The sequence below is a fragment of the Rhinolophus hipposideros genome, assembly GCF_964194185.1.
Source record: "Rhinolophus hipposideros genome assembly, chromosome: 5".
NCBI lineage: Eukaryota > Metazoa > Chordata > Mammalia > Chiroptera > Rhinolophidae > Rhinolophus > Rhinolophus hipposideros.
In genome coordinates, this window is record NC_138051.1 from 80,451,881 (window position 1) to 80,472,705 (window position 20,825).

The 20,825-nt window shown below is 46.9% G+C and overlaps 1 protein-coding gene across 1 annotated transcript in view; it reads left to right on the plus strand.

The window, feature by feature from the left end:
- The window catches only part of LRRC74A (leucine rich repeat containing 74A), a gene marked incomplete at its 5' end in the record, with an annotated part of 30,228 nt that extends 9,837 nt beyond the window's left edge, over positions 1–20,391 (plus strand). The window contains 8 exon segments of the mRNA XM_081048986.1: positions 1,190–1,236; positions 1,238–1,303; positions 1,634–1,715; positions 5,590–5,675; positions 6,147–6,341; positions 9,171–9,266; positions 11,809–11,951; positions 19,841–20,391. Coding sequence (XP_080905112.1) covers positions 1,190–1,236; positions 1,238–1,303; positions 1,634–1,715; positions 5,590–5,675; positions 6,147–6,341; positions 9,171–9,266; positions 11,809–11,898 — 662 coding nt within the window. The 3' untranslated portion in view covers positions 11,899–11,951; positions 19,841–20,391.
- Positions 20,392–20,825: the final 434 nt, after the last annotated feature.

The window sequence follows — 20,825 nt, forward strand, 5'->3', positions numbered from 1 at the left end:
CAGTTATGTACCAAGCACTGTTTAGGTATTAGAGATACAAAAATTATTAAGAGTTCAAAGGAGAGGGCCAGCCCGGTGGCTCAGGTGGTTGGAGCGCCGTGCTCCTAACACCAAGGTCACCAGTTCGATTCCCACATGGACCAATGAGCTGCGCTCTCTACAGCTAAGATTGTGAACAACAGCTCTCCCTGTAGCTAGGCTGCCGTGAGCAGCCAGAGGTCAATGTGGGCTGCTGTGTGATGCCATGGGCTACCGTGTGCTGCCATGAGCTGCCATGAGTGGCAGACTGACAACCGATGACCCGTGACCGATTGCCTCAGCCCGGGGAGTCCAAGGCTCGTAATACCAGCGTGGGCCAGGGAGCTGTGTCCTACACAACCAGACTGAGAAACAACGTCTTGAACTGGAGTAGGGGAGGGGGCAGAAGAAGAGGGGGAAAAAAGAGTTCAAAGGAGAAATTTTGGGATAAGTCTCTGTGTCATTTATTTCCCAGAAATGTTTTAGACTGCTTAGACTACTTAGTAGGGCCAGAGCTAGGGTAAGAAAGGAAGCACCATTTAAAGGGCACCAAATAGCTCAGGAACTAAGTAAATACCTTGATCAATATTTTTTAAAGTCAAAATTAATGCAAAAGAATTAATAAATCTGGGGTGAACACAATATCAGCACTATAAATGCAAAACAGGATCCAAAAGGGACAGATTGGGGTGAGATGAGTAAGGCTTAGCCATGCAAGCACAGGGTCAGATCCTGCCTTTATTAAAAAATTTAAAAATTTTGTTCATCATAGATGTTTTTGCATTGGTTTTGATTTTTTTTAAATAGTAAGCTATTATTCATTTGATCACTGAGTTTTTCAACACCCCTTAGATTTTGCACGCCAGACAAGTGTCTCACTTGTGCCCCTCTGGTCCAGTCATGCTGCTTAGACTGGATTAGCATTTCTTATAATGTTACAGACTTGAGGCACGAGGTTAAGGCTTGACGCTGCCAATGACGCACAGGGCGTGTGTACCTACTCCTGGGACTCCCTGGACAGTCATGGCAGAAAGAGAAGGGGACATTAAAGAGGATGGTCAATAGTTGCCCTTTCTTCTCCTGTTTTCTTCTGTGTTCATACATTTGCTGTCAGTGCTTGCCACCGTCTCTACGTCTAATCGTCCAAAAGGGGCGGGGATGGCAGAGCCAGTCCTATGGGAGGGTAAGGGAGCCCTAGTCTGCAAAGCATTGCTAACGCCCAACCTTCCATACAGGAAATAACTTCAAGGATAAATCTGCAGAGCTGTTCTTGCAGGCCCTGTCGGTAAGCAAGGGGTGGGAGCCAAGCCATGTGGGAAATGTCCCTGTGCCTGGGGATGGCTCTGGACATAGGGAAATGAGGTCACTTGTATGGTTTAGGGAGCTGCTGAGTGTTTGGGCCCTGGCGATGCTGACAAAAGCCACAGCAAGTGGTAGGGCTGTTTGGATGGTACTAAACTCTCCCAGTTGTCATCAACAGTTAAACAGAAAATGAACCTCAGTCTACCCAATTTGGAGTGTATGGGAGCCCTCCACCACACTGCCCTGAGGTAAGTAAGGCATTTGCAGTCATGTAGAAGATTCAAATTACCTCTCTCCACTGTTTTTTCTCTAGGTCAATTACCGAATTAAGAACATGGATCTCAGTCACAACCAATTCTCTGATAAGGGAGGGGATCTCCTGGGACAGATGCTGGGTGAGTCCCACAGCGGGAGGGGGCTAGCAAAGGAGAGGGCTTCATTTCCTGTTTTTGATTGTTACTGAGTGCTCTAGTTACAAAAGTGATGTAAACCACATCCAAAGTACATTTCAAATGTGGGAAGTAAAGCTTTAAAAGGATTAGAAGAACATATAGAAAAATAACTTGCTAACCTCAGGGAGGTTAAGGATGATTAAATATGCACAGTGAGTATAAACTGCAACAAAAGTGATTCATGTATTTGACAACAATAGGTTTCAAACTTGCCTATGATAAAAGACATTGTGGGGCAATGTGAAAAGACAAGCAACATTTGAGAGTAGATATTTGCAGCATTTGTATAATATAAAAGATTAGTGTTCAGAATGTTGATAAAAGATCCTATAGATTAATTAGACAACGTCAAATAAAATAATGGTCAAGGCATATGGATAGTAAAAAAAGAAAGCCAATGCCCAACCTCTTTAGTAATTAGAGAAATGCAATTAATACAACCACAAAAAGATCCCCCCTGTCATCTACCAAAGCTGCACAATTTTCAAGTCAGACTATCCAATACAGTGAACACAAGGGAGAAGTAAGAACACTCAGAAGCTGGTAGTTAAAAATACTTTGGAGAGCAATTTGACAGTATTTGGTACAACTGAAAATGTATGTATTCTAGAATGCAGCAGTTCTCATCTACATACCTCAGAGAAGCTCTCACACATAAGAGAGAGCTGTCTGTGGAGGTTCATTGCAAACGGTTATAAAAGAAAAAAAATAGAAATAACCTAAACGTTATTTAGGGGAGGCCACTAATAGTTTCTTCAAAGAAGAAACAGCCTTGCTCAGTTCTGGAAGCTCAGCCTTCCAGGAAGAAATAGAGCCTGGGGTATTTGAGGAACATGAGGGGACAGTGTGGCTGGAACAGACTGGGCAGGGGAAGAAAATGAGGGAGAGATCACTGAGGTGGCCTGCAGCCACTCATGTCAGTCTTTGTGGGCTTGGACACACACGAAGTCTGGATTTTATTCTTCATGTGATGAGAAGTCATTGAAGGATATGACAGTGGGGAGTGACACGGTTGGATTTGCAGTTTTAGGACTTCTGTATGAAGAATGCAACTGAGAACAAGAATGGGAGACGGGGGGCCCATTAGGAGGCTGGTGCGCTGGTCTGGGCAAGACAGGAGAACAGCTTGGGCTAAGGGAGCAGGTAGTGATGGAGCAGAGTGGATGGATTCAGAATGTATTTTGGAAGTAAAGCCAAAAGGACTTGTTGATGTGAGGAACGAGGGAAAGGGAGAGATAAAGATAGACTCATAGTTATTTTGTTTCAGCTACTGGTTGGATGGTGGTGTCATTTAGTTAGATGGGGAAAACAGGGAGTCACAGGTATAGAGGGGCAGGAGTTAGGAGCCTAGATTTCCATTTTGGCCATGAAATGTTTGTGATGCCCATTCAACGCATACCTGGAGCTGTCAGGTAGGCAGATGGCTTATATGAGTTTAGAGGTTGGTCAGGACTGGACATGTATACATTTGAAAGCCAAAGGCATATAGATGTATTTAAAACAATGGGACAAGATGAGATTGTCTAGGCAAGGAGTGTAGCTAGAGTGGCCATCACACTGACCCTGGGTCACTCCAACATTCTTAGGTGTCACGGAGGGGAAGGAGGAGCCTGACAAGCAGTGCTCAGTCAGATAGGAGGGAAAGTGAGGTATCAAGGAATCACATAAAGGAGTATTTCAAGAAAGAGAAACTGGTCATCTGGGTCAAGTATTGCTTACAGGTCAAATAAGATGAGTCCAGAAAAGTGACCACAAAACTTGGTAACAGGGAGCTAAATGGTGACTTCCTTGAGAAGTGCTATGTTAGTGAAGTAAGTGATTATGAAAACCTGGCTGGAGTGGGTTGAGTTCCAAATGGGAGGCAGAGAAGTGGAAATGGCAACTCCGGAAGCTCCACCGATACCAGGCTGGAACAGAAAGACAGGTGACAGGGAGAATAGGAAGGGTTTTAAGGATGGAAAATGCTGAGAGAAGAAAAGAAGAAAAGGATGACGCAAAAGGAGGAGGAGATACTTACAGGAACAAAGTCCTTGAACAGATGGGAGGCAACGGCATCCAGAACAAAGATGGAGGGGTGGCCTCAGAGAGCAGCAGGGACCTTCCATTCACTGAAAGAGGGAGGAGGCTGAAAGTGGGTGCAGATAAGGATAGGCTGGTAGATTTTGTGTGGGAAAATGAAGCTTTCCCATCTCATTGCTGCCATTTTCTCAGTGAGATATGAGGCAAGATCTTCATTTGAGAGTGGGGTACAGACTGATAGGTTTGAGGAGAGGGGAGAAGGTATAAAATAACATTAAGGAGGAGAGGAACAAAGTGCAAAAGAATTGTTGGGCAGCCTGGGTCTCCATTGGAAAAAACTTATTTTCAAACATTTTAAACTAATTTTTGAAACAAATTTAAAGTGAGAAAACATTTTGTTTTCATCAAACTGTATATGCAGCTTTAAAAAATATTAATTATTATTGAAGTTACCAAGTATTAAGTGATTACCATGTGACGAGCAGCATGCTAGAAGGTATTTTATATGAATCCTCACAACAACCCTTGCACAGGTTAATATCTCCATTTTACCAAAAAGAAAACAGAAGTAGGAAAAGGAGAAGTAATCTGCCCAAGGCCACACAGCTAATGAGTGGTGAAAGCAGAATGAAAATTTAACTTTTGTGGCCATTTAAGAGAGGCAAGCATGCGAGGTATGACTTGGGTGAGGGAATTGGCAGGAAAGAGGGAGTAAGGGTAAGAAGAGAATGAGGAGAGAGGGAGGGAGAACGTTTGTTCTCAATATAATACAAGGTATTGTGCCTTTTTGAGAATGTTTGTTCTCAAAATAATAAAAGGTTTTGTGCCCTTTACTGAAAGTACATCCGGGTGATTGACATGAGAAAGACATGATTAATAAATACACAGTGCACAGTCCGTTAAAACAAAATAGAATAAGGTGTTTTCCCGGGCCTGAGGCCTACAGGCAATTCCTCTCATTCAACAAAGCTTCAAGAGTGTTTTAGCATCTACTTCAGTGGTGTCCTCAACATATCTGCCCTCCCCAGAGGAAAAAAACAATGATAATGTGTTTAAATAGGATGTTTTCCCCAACCCTGTGTGGTTGTAAGCATGAGTATCTTTAAGTTTGGAAACAAAAATTCAATTTCTATGCAAACCGGCTTGTAAACAAGCCTCGCCACTTTCAACTGATTGTGTCCCTAAAGTTCTCTGGGATAGAAATACAGCCACCACTACTCTCATACATCCCCATGAAAAAGACATCATGGGATGAAATGGGCCATTCTCATCACAGCCTCCCTGTGGAAATACAACCGGTGTTTTCCATGCTATGTCCATCTACTTTAATGCTTGTATAATATTCCCTCAGATGGATATTCATGGTATACCTCCCACTTCCCCTGTGAGTCACAAGTCTTACTTTTGTAAGTGGTGCCATGATAAACATCCACAAGCATGTAGCTCTTCTCATATCCTGTCTCCTTGGGAGGATTCTCAGAGGTGATACTGCCATGTGACCAGGCATTCACATTTTAATGGGAAAATATCTGTGACCAGATATTTGCCACATAGATTGTATCAATTTGCTTGCCCCCCTGCAATACATGAGTATGATTATTTTACTTCATCGCTGCCAGCACTGAGAATCACCTTATGATTTTTGTGTTTAAATGGACAATGGAAGAAAGTTACCTCAGTGTTTTACTTTGCATGAGCATTGAGCCATCCTCAGCCCCAGTGGCATGGATGCCTGCCAACTCTGAGAGTAAGTTTCTGGGATGTGGGGGATGCTAAGTTGACTCCCTCCTTCCTCCAGCCCTCAATGTAGGGCTCCTGTCACTGGATCTGAGCTGGAACCACCTCTGCTCACAGGGAGCTGTGGCCTTCTGCAACGGCCTCCGGGTAAGACGCTCCCTGGCAGTGCTGTGTTGAGCCCGGCTGAGGACAGCCAGGGCCTCCAGTCCCGCCATCTTGAACCTCTTCCTCACAGTTACCACTGATGGGGCTTTACTGAGCTCTCATCAACTGCTCTTCACATTGTTGGCCTCCCTCCCAAAATTCCTGGATGCGCGTTATTCTTTACGATAAATGCTGGGGCCTATGTGGCATCTTTGAGGGTACTTCAAGAGAGCAGTTTAATTATGGGATAGGGAATGACCAGAACCCAAAAGGAATGAGTATCAAGAGTGCTTGAGACTCTGCGAGACCAGTTGGGAAGGCCCTGGAAAGATCTGGCAGAGATCTGTCTCTCCTGGAGACCACTGAGCTCCTAGTCTGGACGCCAACATGGGATAAAAATTGGGGCCCGTTTCGCTAGAGTTGTCATGTTTCATGCAACCTTGATTCTGGTGCTCTTCTCCCCTTTCCCTGGAGGTTAATGTGACACTCAAGACACTGGATCTCTCCATGAACGGTTTTGGAAATGAGGGGGCTGCCGCCCTTGGGGAGGTCCTCAGATTGAACAGCTCCCTGGCCTACCTAGATGTCAGCAGCAACAATATCAACAACGAAGGGGTCTCCAAACTCAGCAAAGGACTGGAGTTCAATGAAAGCCTGAAATTTCTGAAGGTAAAGTCTTTACCTAGCTGGGAATGGGCCGTTTTGTGTGCGTGCGTGCGTGCGTGCATGTGTGTGTGTGTTTGGATGGGGGCAGCAGGGTCGTGGGGCTGGATATTGCTAAAGAGAATCATTGGGAAACTCTACTTTGCGCTTCACATGTGCATATTCTCAGCAGTCCCTCTGCTGTAAACCCAGTGTCTCACCTGGTACACCATGGTAATCATCTCCTAACTGGTCTTCTTTCCTTCCATCTGGGTCTCCTTCAGGCTCTTGAACATAAATCTGATTTCCACGCCCACCCCCTATGTACTCTCCTCCAGCCTAGATCCCCCACTGGCCTCCTGCTCCTCACATCCAGGTCTCTCATCCCTGTGTGCTTCTCAGACCTCAGTTTACCCCGTGTTTTCCCTTGCTCCCAGCCAAGGCCTCCGGGGCTCCTTTCGTCTCCTTCCTCCAGCCAGTGCCTTGGCTCCTTGGCCCGCAGTGCTCTTTCCCCCACTGCTCTCCTCCACTTGCCTTAACTGCGTCCTGCCTCAGAGGTCAGCTCGGGCAGCAGTTCCTCAGGGAACTCTGCCAAACCCTCAGAACCCTATTCACCCCTTCATGTAGAATTTGCCAGAGTTTCTCCTTACACTCTCAGTTGAATGACTCTCTGTCCCCAACTAGTGTGAGAGCTTCATGAGAAAAAAGACTGTTTGCTGTTGCTGATTTTTATACCCCCTGTACCTGGCATAGCGCTGGGCATATAGCAGGTGCCCAGTGACTATTAGTAAGTGAATGAATGAATACATATTTCATTTTAAATTAATTTGCTTCTAGATGCTAATGTATAACATAGAAGCTTATGGGCAGTTGGAAAATGGATGTACGATGAGGCTCGCTTTCTGGGGCTCCTAGCATGAGCCAGCTCCTTACTCACAGCCCAATCCTTGAAAGTGGGCTCCATTAATTCCACTCGTCAGGTGGGAAAACAGGCTATGTGACTTGTTCAGGCCACACAGCTAACAGGAGGCAGAAGGAAGTCAACTCTGACTTTCTACTGCAACTCGGATTTCAGCAAGATATGGGGATGGCTTAGCCAGTACCATAGATATGGGGGTCCTGGTGGAAGAAGAATGGCAGTTAGAAATCTGTGAAGGTGAGCTGGCATCTGGATGGACAACCACCTTAGAGCGCTAAGGTGACAAGAGGAAGTGAGATTCCGATGAGAGGAGGGGGCATGGTGACTGCAGACCAGACCAGACAGCCATCTAGTGACAAGGAGAGCTGCACGTCTAGCCTGGCTGGAGTGGTACCAAGTGCCACTCAGAGAAAAGAGATTGGCCCAGCCTGTGAACGATTCAGCCTCGGTGGCCAATGAAGTCAAGGAAAGTTCAGAGAACCTGAATTTTAAAAGACTAAAGAGTTGCCTCAACAGAATGTTGGCAAGGGTTGTTCCTGGTTATTAGGATATAGGTAAATTTAACATTTTTTTCTACTTCTTTTTCATTGTGTTTTCTACAGTGACCAAGTATAATAAATACATTCTAATGTTTTTTTAAAAATTTTAAAGCGAGAAAGAAAAAAAAGCTTAAACTATAACTCTCAGTTTGGTCACAGGTGGAGGCCACATCATTTTTGCCACCAGAATTATTACTCTCCACATCTGGCCCCAGCCCTCTTTTCCCTAATCTTGGAAAAATAATTCCCCCTAGGAGGTGAGTCAAGCAAAGAATTCTATATGCTAAGCCCTCTGAGAGCAGGGCTCAAATCTATCTTTGCTCACTGGGGTGCATTACAGCGGACACATAGTAGATGCTCAATAAAAGCTTTGGCCTGTTTCGTCATGAAACCACCCAGCTGAGAGCCTTCAATAATAACTAACATCCATCGGCTGCTTACTATGCACCAAGCACTCTTTTGAATGCTTTGCTTTCAAATTTTATTTATTGAATGCTCAGAGCAGTCCTAGGTGATAGCTCTACAGTGGTCAGGGAATTTACGAAGGCCAAAAACTAGTAAGCAGAGCCACTGGGCTCCGTGTTCCCCACTATAGCTTCACACCACATTTCAGTGGTTCCCAGCACCGTTCGGGTAGTGCCCTAAGTGCTCAGCTAAGCCCACTAGGTCTTAGGTGATCTGGTCAGCCTTGTGGCCTTCTTCTCTCGGCTCCTGCTCACAAAATATTTGCTGTTGCCCAAACACCTCTGCTCCTCGGCACTTGTCCTTTTTGTTGCATCTTATTCCCCCCTCTGGTCCTTCCCCTCTGCCCCACCTTCTTCGTACCTCACTAATCCCCATTCATCCTGCAAGGCCTGCTCAAGTGTCCCCTCCCCTATACTGGTTTCCCCTTTCCTTGCTCCTGCAGTACCAGTGTGTACCCCTGTCACTGTCATCACACTTCTGATGCCATTGCTTGTTTGTCTGTGGCCCCTCTAGAACATAAGATACCTGAGGGCAGAGACCTCGTCATGTCTGCCTGTGCAGCCCTCAGTGCTTAACCCAGAAACTGGCACATGGCAGGCCCCCAATAAACGTTGGATGGATGGATGATGGATGGATGGATGGATGGATGGATGGATGGATGGATGGATGGATGGATGGATGGATGATGGGTGGACGGACGGACGGACGGATGGATGGACAGTGAGATGGACAGTTGGGTAGATGGGTGGATGAACAATGAGATGAACAGGCAGATGGATGATTGGACAGACAAATGGACAAGGAGACAGGTGCTTACCAAGGAGTCTGGGTGGATGATAGATATTGTGATTTGATGGGAAGAAATGGAAGCCATGCTCTGAGCCAGCCTCTCCTGTCCCCATGTCCCACTTCCTCTCTCCCCTCCTCCCACAGCTTTTTCTGAATCCTATGAATATGGATGGGGCTATTTTACTGATCGTATCCATCAAGAGGAACCCCAAATCCAAGATGGAAAAGCTTGACATTTCCGTAAGTAATCGAATGGTAGTTGCTCGCACCAGGAAGCAACCAGTTACCATGGCCACTCTGTCAGCAGGCACCAATAGTTCCATCCCTCACAGGCCCTCACACAAATGCTTCATGAAAAGATCACTCCTTTTGGAGTACAACTCTGCCCTTTTCAGAGGTCCTTTCAAAAGGAGTAGCCATTCACAATGTGAAATCATCTGCCAGCTCCTGGGAACCCAGGACCTGAGCACCAGAGAGTGGGCCTGAGAGTAGAGATGAGAAAATGACAGAAACAAAGGCGGGAGGACCCCAGAACAGAATTGTTTACTGTCAGCTTTGCTGAGAGATGGCCCTGGATCCCAGAATGGTTCCAGAATCACAGGAGTTTTAGAAGCTGAGTAGTAAAACATGGACAAGCTTTTATTTTCATTTCATAACTTAGCCTACTTAGAGTAGTATCTGAGAGTAAAAATTCCTCAATGGATGAGAAAAGCCTGAGGAAGTGACTTCGCTCTGCCTGAATCATCCTAACTGTGGTAGCTGATACTAACTATATCCTATGCTTGTCTACTATTTTATACTCTTTTTTTCTCCAAAGTAATTTTGTATATGTCAGCCTATTTGATCATACTCTGGGAGGTAGGTAGAGTATTTTGTGTCCCAGGGCTGCTGTGGCAAAGTACAACGAACTGGGTGGCTTAAACAATAGAAAGTTATTGTCTCACAGTTCTGATACTAGAAGTCAACATCAAGATGTTGGCAGGGTTAGTCCTTCTGAGGGCTGTGAGGGAGACTCTATTGTGTGCCTCTCTCCTAATGTCTGCTGGTGGTTGGCAATTGTTGGCAATTGTCGGCTAGTTAGACGCATCACCCCAATCTCTGTCTTCAGGGTCACATGGCATTCTCCCTGTGCGATGTCTGTCTCTGTATCCAAACATCCCCTTTTTATAAAGGCACCAGTCATACTGGTTCAGGACCCACCCGAATGATCCCATTTTAACTCGATCATCCGCAAAGACCCTCTTTCTAAATAAGGTCACATGTACAGGTACTGAGCGTTGTTAGCACTTCAACATCTTTTTTGGTGGGGACACAATTCAACCCATAGCAAGAGCTTTTCCTCATTTTCCCATTTAACATATAAGGAAACTGAAACAGAGAGGTTAGGTCACTTGACCAGGATCACACAGCAAGTGAGAAACACAGTAAGGGGTAAACCCAGGGTTTTTGCCTCCTATTCTAGAGTTCTAAAAGGTACAGTGTTAAAGCCCTTTTATATTGTTTAATGCCACACAAATGTGATATTTTGCTAAGATTTTAATGCCTGGCAATTATATCAGTGATGATGTTTTGAATATTTAAACCCAAGTTCCTTGGAACTCAATAATAAGTAAAATTTGGACTTATGTTTGCCGCAGATTATAAAACATTATAAACATATCTGCTTTTCTTTTCACTTTGTTCCCTCACCCTTTCCTCCCTGCCCCAGGCGTTCTCATGGGTATTTCTAGTTGGAGGCACTCATCCACTCTCACCCTATACCTCTGACCTTGTACCCCACAGTGCTGTCATAGCCCCCACCCCACCCTGCATCTGAATCTCAACTACAGGTCCAGATTTTGTGGGCACTTGCCTCTCCCACCCTCCCAGAGCCAGTTGTAAGGTACAGACCCAGGCACTGCCTTAGGATATCTGAGAGAACATCAGAAATAATGCAGTTTAGGCAACAGATGGCATATAAATCTATGAGCTAAGATCATACTGGCATTTAACAAGCCTACCAGAACAAATAGGTCTGAATTAGCCTTTTCTTTCCCTTTTGTCAACTATGCTGCCATAACTCTAAACGGTGCTGGAATTCCTTTGTTGTAGATACTTCTAGAACTTTCTCTAGAATATCTGTAATACAAAGGGAAGGGTAAGTTTTCAGCCCTTAAGCACAGGTTTAATTCTTTAAAAGGCAAAAGATACCCCGAACCCCACCTGAGGAATGAAGCAGGTTGTTGGTCAAACCTGTGGAGGCCAGGTTTGACCAAAGGCTATTTCATGGAACACGTTTTCTCCTGCGTCCTATAACCCCGCTCTGAGGACACTTCAAAAAGGGGAGTTCCCAATGCATTTTGAGCCATGACTGGATGGTTGGAATGAGGGATCTTCTCCCTCCCAGGGCACCTACTCTGAAGACCAACACTGGTGTAGAAATGGACATTTCATAGCACTGGTTTTGGGACCAGTCTCGCAACCCTGTATGAGCTGGGCCTCATCTGTCATACACAGACACTTATGCTCACCATCTGAGATGAGAGCAGAACTGAGATGACAGTATGTGACAAGCCCTCAGCACCCAACTAGAACATCTGATCAATCACGGGGGGGAAATATACAAGTCAAACCACAAGCTCCGAAAAAAGGTGAACTTCCCGAGTATCAGAGCAGCACTGTAGAACAAACTGGAAAAGTCAAAACGCTCTGACTTGGGCTTGGGCAGGCTGGTGGTCTAGGCGGGGAGATGGCACAATGGCAATGCCCTCCTCATGATGGCTCCCCTCTCTTCCTGCCTCAGAATGTGCTGGTGTCCAAGCAGTTCATGAAAATATTAAATGGGGTGCATGCTATCCATCCCCAGCTAGATGTGGTATACAAGACAATATAAGACTTCTGTCAATAAAACCATCTTCTATGAACAACCCTGTGAAACTGATCCAGGTAAGCCCCCGATTTCTGTTCAGAACCCTCAAGGATCCCAGGAGAAAGCTGTCCTCTGGCTCCAAATCAGCTACCTAGAGTCTCCCTTCCCCCAAAGGGTCTGAGACAAGGAATGTCTCAGACATGGAACGTTCCCTGTGGATTTCAGATCCCTCAGCAGCGCTCCCCAACTCCCAGAGGAAGGGAGCTGCTGAGAACTGGCTGAAGTGGGAGCGGCTTGGAACAGGATGGTCTCTACCAACCAGGCTCCTCCCCTTTCGCTTGTAGGACCCAACGCAAGTTACTGAAGCTTTCAGTACTTCCGTGTCTTCCCTTTTTAAATGGGTGTAATGATAGCACCCACCCCAGCAGGGCTGCAGTGAAGGTTAAGTTCTACAATATAAATGAAGTGTTTAGAACAATGCCTGGCATATAATAAGCACCCAATAAATGTGGGCTCTTTCCAGTAGCTGGTAAGGACGCCAAGACACCCCTGTGGTCAGGACAGCTATTTGGTGGCTTCAGCTAAAAGGGACCTTCACGTTCTTTATATATTAGTGGTAACCTGGCTCAAGTCTTAGGTTGTCTCTGGCAATCACAGGAGACACAAGTCACAGTGAAAGTTTAAAAAAAAAAATCAGAGCATGTTAGAGCTGGAAGGGATATTAGGGCTCCTCGGTCCAATTGCCTCACCGCGCAGCACGCAGCCCCAGGCCTGGTGTTTCTGCTGCTGGCTCTCACCCCGAGGTGAAGGAGACAGACCCTGCTGGATACAGACCAGTTGCTACCCAAGGAAGTGGGAGTGGGGATGATGACCCTGCTTGGTCTGCACTGTGCCGTCGCTTCCAGGATTAAATACAAGAGCTCTTGCTTGAAAATGACTATTGTGTGAAAAGTTCTGGAAGGCAAAGGGGTATCAAGGGTCTTTACAGGTCAGATGACCTCAGGTGGAACCAGGGGAAACCTGTTTTTCAAGGAAAGCAGGATTCTCCAGTGAGCAGGAATGGAGCTATCTGGTGCAAAGTGAGGGGCCCTCCCTTTGTTTAAAACAACACAGAGAAGGGATCTCCCAGTGGAGACCAAACGGGACATTCGGACATTCAGTGTGAACCATAGTCCTTCCCCGCAGGGGGCCAACGATCCGGTTGGGAAGATGGGACACACACAGTAACTTCTAATAGAGTGTCATGTGATAAATGACAAGTAAGTGACAAGGTGGCAAATATCATCAGAATCCCAATTAGACGTCATGTAAAATCGGGCAAACAGAAAAGGGTGCTTCCCAACCGAAGGGCCCATCAATAGACAATAGGATAAAGAAGAGGTGGTACATCTATACAATGGAGTATTACGCAGCCATAAAGAAGAAAGAAATCTTACCATTTGCAACAACATGGATGGACCTAGAGAACATTATGTTAAGTGAAATAAGTCAGACAGAAAAAGACAAATGCCATGTGATTTCACTTATATGTGCAATCTAAAGAACAATATAAAGAAACAAATAAAACAAACAGACACAAAGGTACGGAGAAAAAAACTGATGGTTCCAGACGGGAGGAGGGTTGGGGAGCTGGGTAAAAAAGGTGAAGGGATTAAGAAACACAACTGGCAGTTACAATATAGTCACAGGGATATAAAGTACAACATAGGGAATATAGTCAATTATATCGTAATAACTACTATGTATGGTGCCAGGTGGGTACTAGACTTATCAGGGGTGGGGGGAATCACTTCGTAAATTATATAAATGTCTAACTACCATGCTGCACACCTGAGACTAATAATATTGAATATCAACTGTAATTGAAAAAAATAAAAATTAAAAAAAAGAATGCTTCCTGCCAGAGGTGGGGTTGGGGAAGGGACTTGAAGAGCAGGAAGGATTCGGGTGAGCATTGGCCAAGGGAAGAGTTCTGGAAAGAGGAGTCCCACCAGCTAAGGCACAGAGGTGGGGCTGCATGCCCTGTGTGGGGGGAGGGGAACAGCCACATGGCTTCCTCAGAAGAACCGTGTGGCTCCTGGCTCACGGGGAAGCCTGGGAGTCGAGCTGGAAAGGGAGGCTGGGGCAGGATGTGACAGTCCTCAGATTGTAGGCTCGGAGTCCGGTTTGATCCGGTTTGATCCGTAGGGAGGAGGGAGCCAGCACAAGTCGAGCAGTGGGTGTGGTGTGAACCCAATAGGGCTGAGGCATGGAAGAGGGAGATGAGCTGAAGGGGGTGACGCCCAATGAGGACACTGTTGTAGTATCCTAGAGATGGGATGACAACTCGGCTGGGGACAACAATGGAAGTGGAGGGACAGATGTGAGAGATATCACTTGGTGAAGTCTTTTTAAAGAGTATTTTTAAAATACGCTAACATAAGTGGAGCGTCTCTAGCACTTGGAGAATGGTTGGCTGTGTGGTGCATGTGGGCGTGAGTGTGTTGAGAGAAGGGAGGTCTGTGATGATAGGAGAGCGCCAATGGTAACCCCACAACTTCAAGCCCAATGGACTAAAAGGAAGGAAGTGACTGCCAGAGGTAGGGACGCCCAGCAGGGAAGACGGGCCGCCCGCAGGCTCTGCCCCCCTCTAAAACCCCAGTGCTACCATTCTAGCCCTTCCTCCTCCACTTTGCAAGCCCACTGAATTTCTCCCTATTCTTTTTTTTTTTTTTTTAATCAGTTCTCTTAACTGCAGGCCTGTGCACACACAGGTCTGTCTGTCTGGAAAACCCTTTCTCCTGCCCTCTGTGCCTCACTCATTCCTATTCACTTTCTAAGTCTCTACTAAAGTGTCACCTCCTTGGGCAACCCTTCTCAGATTCCCTACTCAAGAGTAAATGCCCTTGCCATATGCCCCACCGCCCTCCGCTTTACCCTTTCACAGCAAGATTGTGCATCCTTCAGGACAGGAGTTGCATTGGGTCTTATTACTAGCACCTACCAAAGTAACACATCTAGTTTCTTAGTTGTTGACCACAGAATCCACTCTGACTAGGTTAAGCGAGGAGGGCTATACTACCAGAGATAGACCACAGAAACATTGGGAAGTCTAAAGAAAGAGACTCTTGTTTTAGATTCCAGAAATGGCTCCCCAAATACCCCAACTGGGTTGCCAGGATGACTGCTGCTTCTGCCAAGATCAGGAAGCTGCCAACCAGGAATCATCCACTAAATCAGAAAGCTACCCCCACAGCTGTGCACGGCCTGCTCTCTCCAAATCAGACCTCTCACACATAGGTTTCACCCAAGTGCTGGGCAAAGTCCATCCCATTCTGACCCCTAGATACAACGGGGTTTGGGGAATGTCCATTTTTAGCTTTCTGGCCTCTGCTTTATGGAGAGGCATGCTATGAAGGAACTGGAGTGGGTGTTGAGGGCTCACTGTGGTATCTGCCACTCAGTCACTGTTTGCAGAAACTGCAGAGGTCCCCCCAGGAGCAGCAAGGGGTCCCAGCACAGCACCAGGCTCCCCAGCCCAGGGTTCCAGTGCCAGGGAGAGAAATCCCCATAATTTCTGGCTGTGAAAACCAGCGGAGATTGTGGCTGGGTGAGACAAGAGAGGCTCGAGTCCCAGGTGCTCCTCGTAAATGGACCGCCTTACTTACTGACAGACTCACTTGCTCTGAGCTCCAGTGCTGAGGCAGAAGCTTGAAAGGTGACGGGGACATTCGGGGAGGAACTGCATTGTCTGGCCTCAGGATGAGGGTTGGAGGGGCAGCTTTCTCCCAGACAGAGGGGTGGTAGAAACCATTTTTTCTTTGTTGAGCCCTCCCTTTTCCCTCATGCAGATGCAGGCAGCCGCCAATTCTGAGTATCCATCAAACTGGCTATACCATTGGCTCCGCCCTGGTGCTTCTGAGACCACGCCCCCACCCAACTTTCAGGCACACCCAAGCTGCTTCCAATGGCTTTTTCGTACAAACTGCCTGCATTGGCTCAAGCTGCAGACTTTCCTAAAGTCTCTCAAATGTTCACAAAACCCAAACAAGCAGCACCTGGTTTCAGCATGTCCCATACCGCTGGCTGAGCAGCCCCGAGCCCGGAACTAGCGGCCGCCAGCCTGGGTCTGTGGCTTGGCCTCTCAGGGCACCTCCAAGCGCAGCATGGGTGGCCATCTGCAGATTGCTTTGTGGCTCACGCCAAGTGGCCCTGGACAGGGCACAGGCTGGGCTGAACTTGGCCTATAGGGGGTTCCTGGGGCTGGTATGCCCAGTGGGCAGCTTCGAACAAAGCTGGAGCATCACCCAGCCACCTCCAAGGATGACTGACACACCACAGGGCACACTGGCATGAGAGCCCTGCTAAAGCAAATCCTGCTCCACGGGGCCAGCCCCTGCACAACAGCCCCTTCACTGTAGCCCGAGGGTCAGTCCCTCTTACTGATGGGCAAACAGCAACCAAGGGTTAACTTTAACAGGAGGACACACAACCCACACAAGGGACATAGATAAAGCACCTGGCTCTAGTGACCAGGGAGACCGTGCCACTAGGCACCGCAGGACACCTACTACATAAGGCCACTCTACTAAGACCAGGAGACATCTACCTAATACATAGAACAAACACAGGGAGACAGCCAAAATGGGAAGACAGAGAAACATACCCCAAATAAAAGAACAGAACAAAGCTCCCTAAAAAGAAGTAAACAAAATGGAGACAAGCAACCTACCAGAAGCAGAGCTCAAAACATTCGTTATAAGGATGTTCGGTGATCTGAGGGAGAACTTCAACAAAGAGAACTTTCAAACATGAAAATGGAGACAGAAACCATAAAAAAGAACCAGTCAGAAATAAAGAATACAATAACTGAAATGAAGAATACATTACAGAAATCAACGGTACATTAGATGACGCAGAGGATCCAATCAGTGATTTAAAAGAGAAAGTAGCAGAAAACACCCAAACAGAACAGCAAAAAGAAAAAAGAATCTACAAAAATGAGAACAATTAAAGGAGCCTCTGAAACAATACCAAGCCTACCAATATTTGCTTCATAGAGGTAGCAGAGGGAGAAGCTAGAGAGCAAGGAATTGAAAACCTATATGAAGAAATGATGATGGAAAACTTCTCTAACCTGGTAAAGGACATTGATATACAAGCCCAGGAAGCACAGAGTGCCCCAAACAAGATGAACCCAAAGAGGCCACACCAAGACACATCGTAATTAAAGTGCCAAAGTTTAGAGAGAAAGAATCTTAAAAGCAGCAAGAGAAAGGCAGTTAGACTGTTAGCTGATTTCACAACCCAAGCCACTTCCAATGGCTTTTTCATACAAACTGCCTGCACTGGCTCGTGCAGGCTTTCCTAGCGTTAGCCCAGGCCCAGCGGCTGATCTCCACCTGCTTCGGTCCCAGGCATGCGCTCAGGTGTCTATAAGGCACCCTGGCTGGCTTGGTTTGAGCTCCAGAGGCCACCTTATCTGTATTTTATTACATCTGACCTCCCCCATCTCATCTACACTGCACCTGCACAGTGGGCTGCCTTTCCCTGGATCCCAAGGCCGGCCCCACTGTTTACCCTCCTTCTCATCTCCCATTGGCTCACTCATCCACGCTTCAGTCTCAACCACCTGTTGCTGGCTTTGGGACCAGATTCTGGGTCCCTGGTGACACAAGGGAGCAAAGGGTTAAGCCCTGACATAGTGAGAGAGGTAATGGGGTGTGTACCAGGTACCACAGCAGCCCAAAGAGGAGGTGTCACTCAGGCAGGGGGTGTCCATAGACATAAAAGAGAGGACAGAGGAGCAGCAAGTACCAAGTACTGAAGTGTGAGCCGAGCACGGTGTGTTGGAGATCTGTGGGTAATTGACCTCTGTTGTAGTTTACGGGGTGACGCAGTTTGTGACTTAGGCTGACTTCCTTGACGAGATAGAAAAGGATTATGATAATGGTAACAATGATAATCAACACCCGTGAGTCCTTACCATGTGCCAAGCACTCTGCTAGTCACCAGACAGGCACAGGTGCCTGAATTCTCATTGCGTGCAACAGCAGTGCTAGGATCACCCCCCACCCCCCGTCCCGTGCTCTAAATGATGGAACTGAGCTTTAGAGAAGGGAAGCACAGGAGTTAAGTGTTCACAGCCAGAAAGGGACAGCAGTGGCCTTTGAACCCAGGTCTGTGTGTTTCTAAACCTGTTCTGCCTCGTTGGACCTCCTCTCCAAAGCCACAGAACCCCTCTGGGTCTGCCGGTTGGGGTTCCCATAGGGTCTTGCAGCTTCATATCTTGCAGTGTCCTTAAGGGGCTTCATCAGAGGAGACTCCCCCCTCTGGTCCTGCCCTGCAAGCCTTCTCCCAATACCTCTGTTTTCTGCCTCTATCAGCATCTCCCATGGAGAGAAGCCACAGCACAGACAGGAGGGGCAGATTGACCCTTCTGCTCTTGGTAAGGGCCGGGGGGGGGGGGGGTGGCATACGCAGGGCTCACAGTCTCCAAGTCTTTAGAATGGACTGATAATCACAGCGCCCAAGAGGGTTTTGTAAGGTCAGGTGGGGACAATGCACCGAAGGAGTGGGCACATGTCATGCAGCAAGGGAACTCCCCCGCCCCCAGATGGCTCAAGCTTGCATGCCATCATCTCCCCACTCCCCATGCCTCTGTCCTGAACCTCCCCATCTGGCCTCCTGAAAGTGGTGCCTCTTGTTCCTTAGGATGTTGGTGGGAAGTGCCCAAGGCAGAGATCAAGAGACCAGGTTCCAGGTCCAGCAAATCCTTCCGCTTTGCGGACAAGGTCAAGTGGCCATCAAAGAGGCGATACTGGGACCTGGGCCTCTGACTTTCAGGAACTGAGTGGGGGACTCTCATGGGCACCTCAAATTGCCTCTGAGATCACATACTGCAGCTCTATTAGTTCTGACGGAAGAGCAGGGTTGTATTTTTATCATTGCATGAATTTTTGATTTTCATTTTTTTGTTAGAAATAATATCTACTTGTAAAAATTCTAAATACAGAGAAGTATAACAAGGAGAAAATGAAGGTCCCCTTTTATCTCACTCCCCTCCCACAGCTCACTCTGCCTCCCAGAGTTCCCTCATGAACTATTTCAGGTGCATATTTCTATATCTTTTCCCACATACTTGCAATCAAGTTGTGTGTGTGTGTGTGTGTGTGATATAATGGTTAAAAACATGGGCTCTGGAGCCAAACCACCTGAGTTCCAATCCCGGCTCCACTCCTGTGGAACCTTGGGCAAGTTACCCAATCTCCCTATGCCTCACTTTCCCCAGCTGTATTATGGGGCTAAGAATAGTACCCATGGTATAAGAGTTTTTGAGGATTAAGTGAATGAATGTTTATAAAGCATTTAGAACATTACCTGGCATGTGTTAGGCTCAGAGCACACATGTGTTTTATTATATATTATGCGTATATTACATACACACACACACACAGTTTCTTATTTATCATAAATAGACGCATACCGGCACGTTTCTCTGAACTTGCTTTGCCTTACAGTATATCTGGAGATCTTTCCATGTTAGTACATTTAAAGCTATCTCAGTCTTTTTAGCTGCCACATGGTATTTCACAATATAGAAGTCTTGTAATTTAATCTAATTTTTATGTATATGTAAGTTATTTCCAATGCTTTGCTGCTACAAATAATACTGCCACCAACATCCTTTGTATACAGTGTTTGCAGACAGGTGTTTCTCTAACATGGGTGGAGCGGACCCAGTTGAGCCGGAGGGTGTGCGTATTCTGAATTTAAATCTATTGCCAAACCCTTGCCAACAACTTAAACCAGCTCTTTACTCCACCCTCGTGCTGACACCAAACCTTACCCATGTTCGGTGCTCTACCAAGCTTAGAGATGGGTTTACAAACGACCTCGCTTGGAGTTGAGCTTGTCTAAACATTCTCGTCAATCAGCCATGAGATTGCATTGGTACTCAGCATTATCTCCTTACCTTTCAAACCAGTTTCTTGTAAATGGTGAAGTCATAGCAACAAGTCTGGCCTGGAAAGAAGTCTCAGCAGCAGAGAAGTCCTGGCAAGTCGGTGGCAGGGAGGAAGCGAGAGCTGGCTGAAACCTCAGTGGACACTCACCAAAGCTAAGACTGTCAGCAAGCCAATAAAGCCTGGCTTGGTCTAGGCCGCTGGTGGTGTGCCCTTCACCAGGCGAGCACCCGGTTTCTGTGACTACCGAGGAGCGCGTCCTTGGCGGCTTGGGAATGCAACGGGGTTGCTAGGTGGCAGGAAAAGAGCAGTGGGGAGGAGGTCAGTGCACTAAGTGGTCGTCATAGTAATTGTAAACTGTGTCAAGGGGAGAGATTTCCGAGATGCCGGAGGCAGTGGCAGAGGGAACAGATGCTCAGGAAATGAGGACAGGGCCCTTTAGAAACCAAGGCCCAGGGGTCACGTGGAGAGAGCCCAGGACGGGAGAGAGAGAGACCCCGCCTCTAGTTGAGGTCCGGCACTGCCTGGCCACCTGAACTGGGAGCTTCATGGTTCCACCTGAGAAGTGGAACAGCTGCAATTAAGGCTTCCCAGTCTGTTGTAGGGACCTACCATTCTGCATTTCTTTTTTAAATTCCTTGGGAAACTGGGGAGACATAAGGAACTTAGCAAAAGAAGAGCAAAAATAGTCAAAACAGCATACACGGAGCCGGGGAGACAGTGGGGGCTGGTGGGGGGGGTGGGTAACTTAAAGTGTTTTCATTAACCTTGGCAGACTTTGCAGATGGAACTGTCTCGTACATCTCTGCAGCACTGTGTGGTGCCTGGTATATAGTAAATGCTCAATAAATACCTATGGAATGAACGAACACATTCACCTGGCAATTGTTTTGGGCAAGTGGTGGAAAATGGGACTGTTTGGGCCATCTCCAGGAACCGACACTTTAGTGCACCAGTGACGTGCCAGAATGGCGTCTAGGGACCAAGTCACCAGTCCTTGGGTCTTAC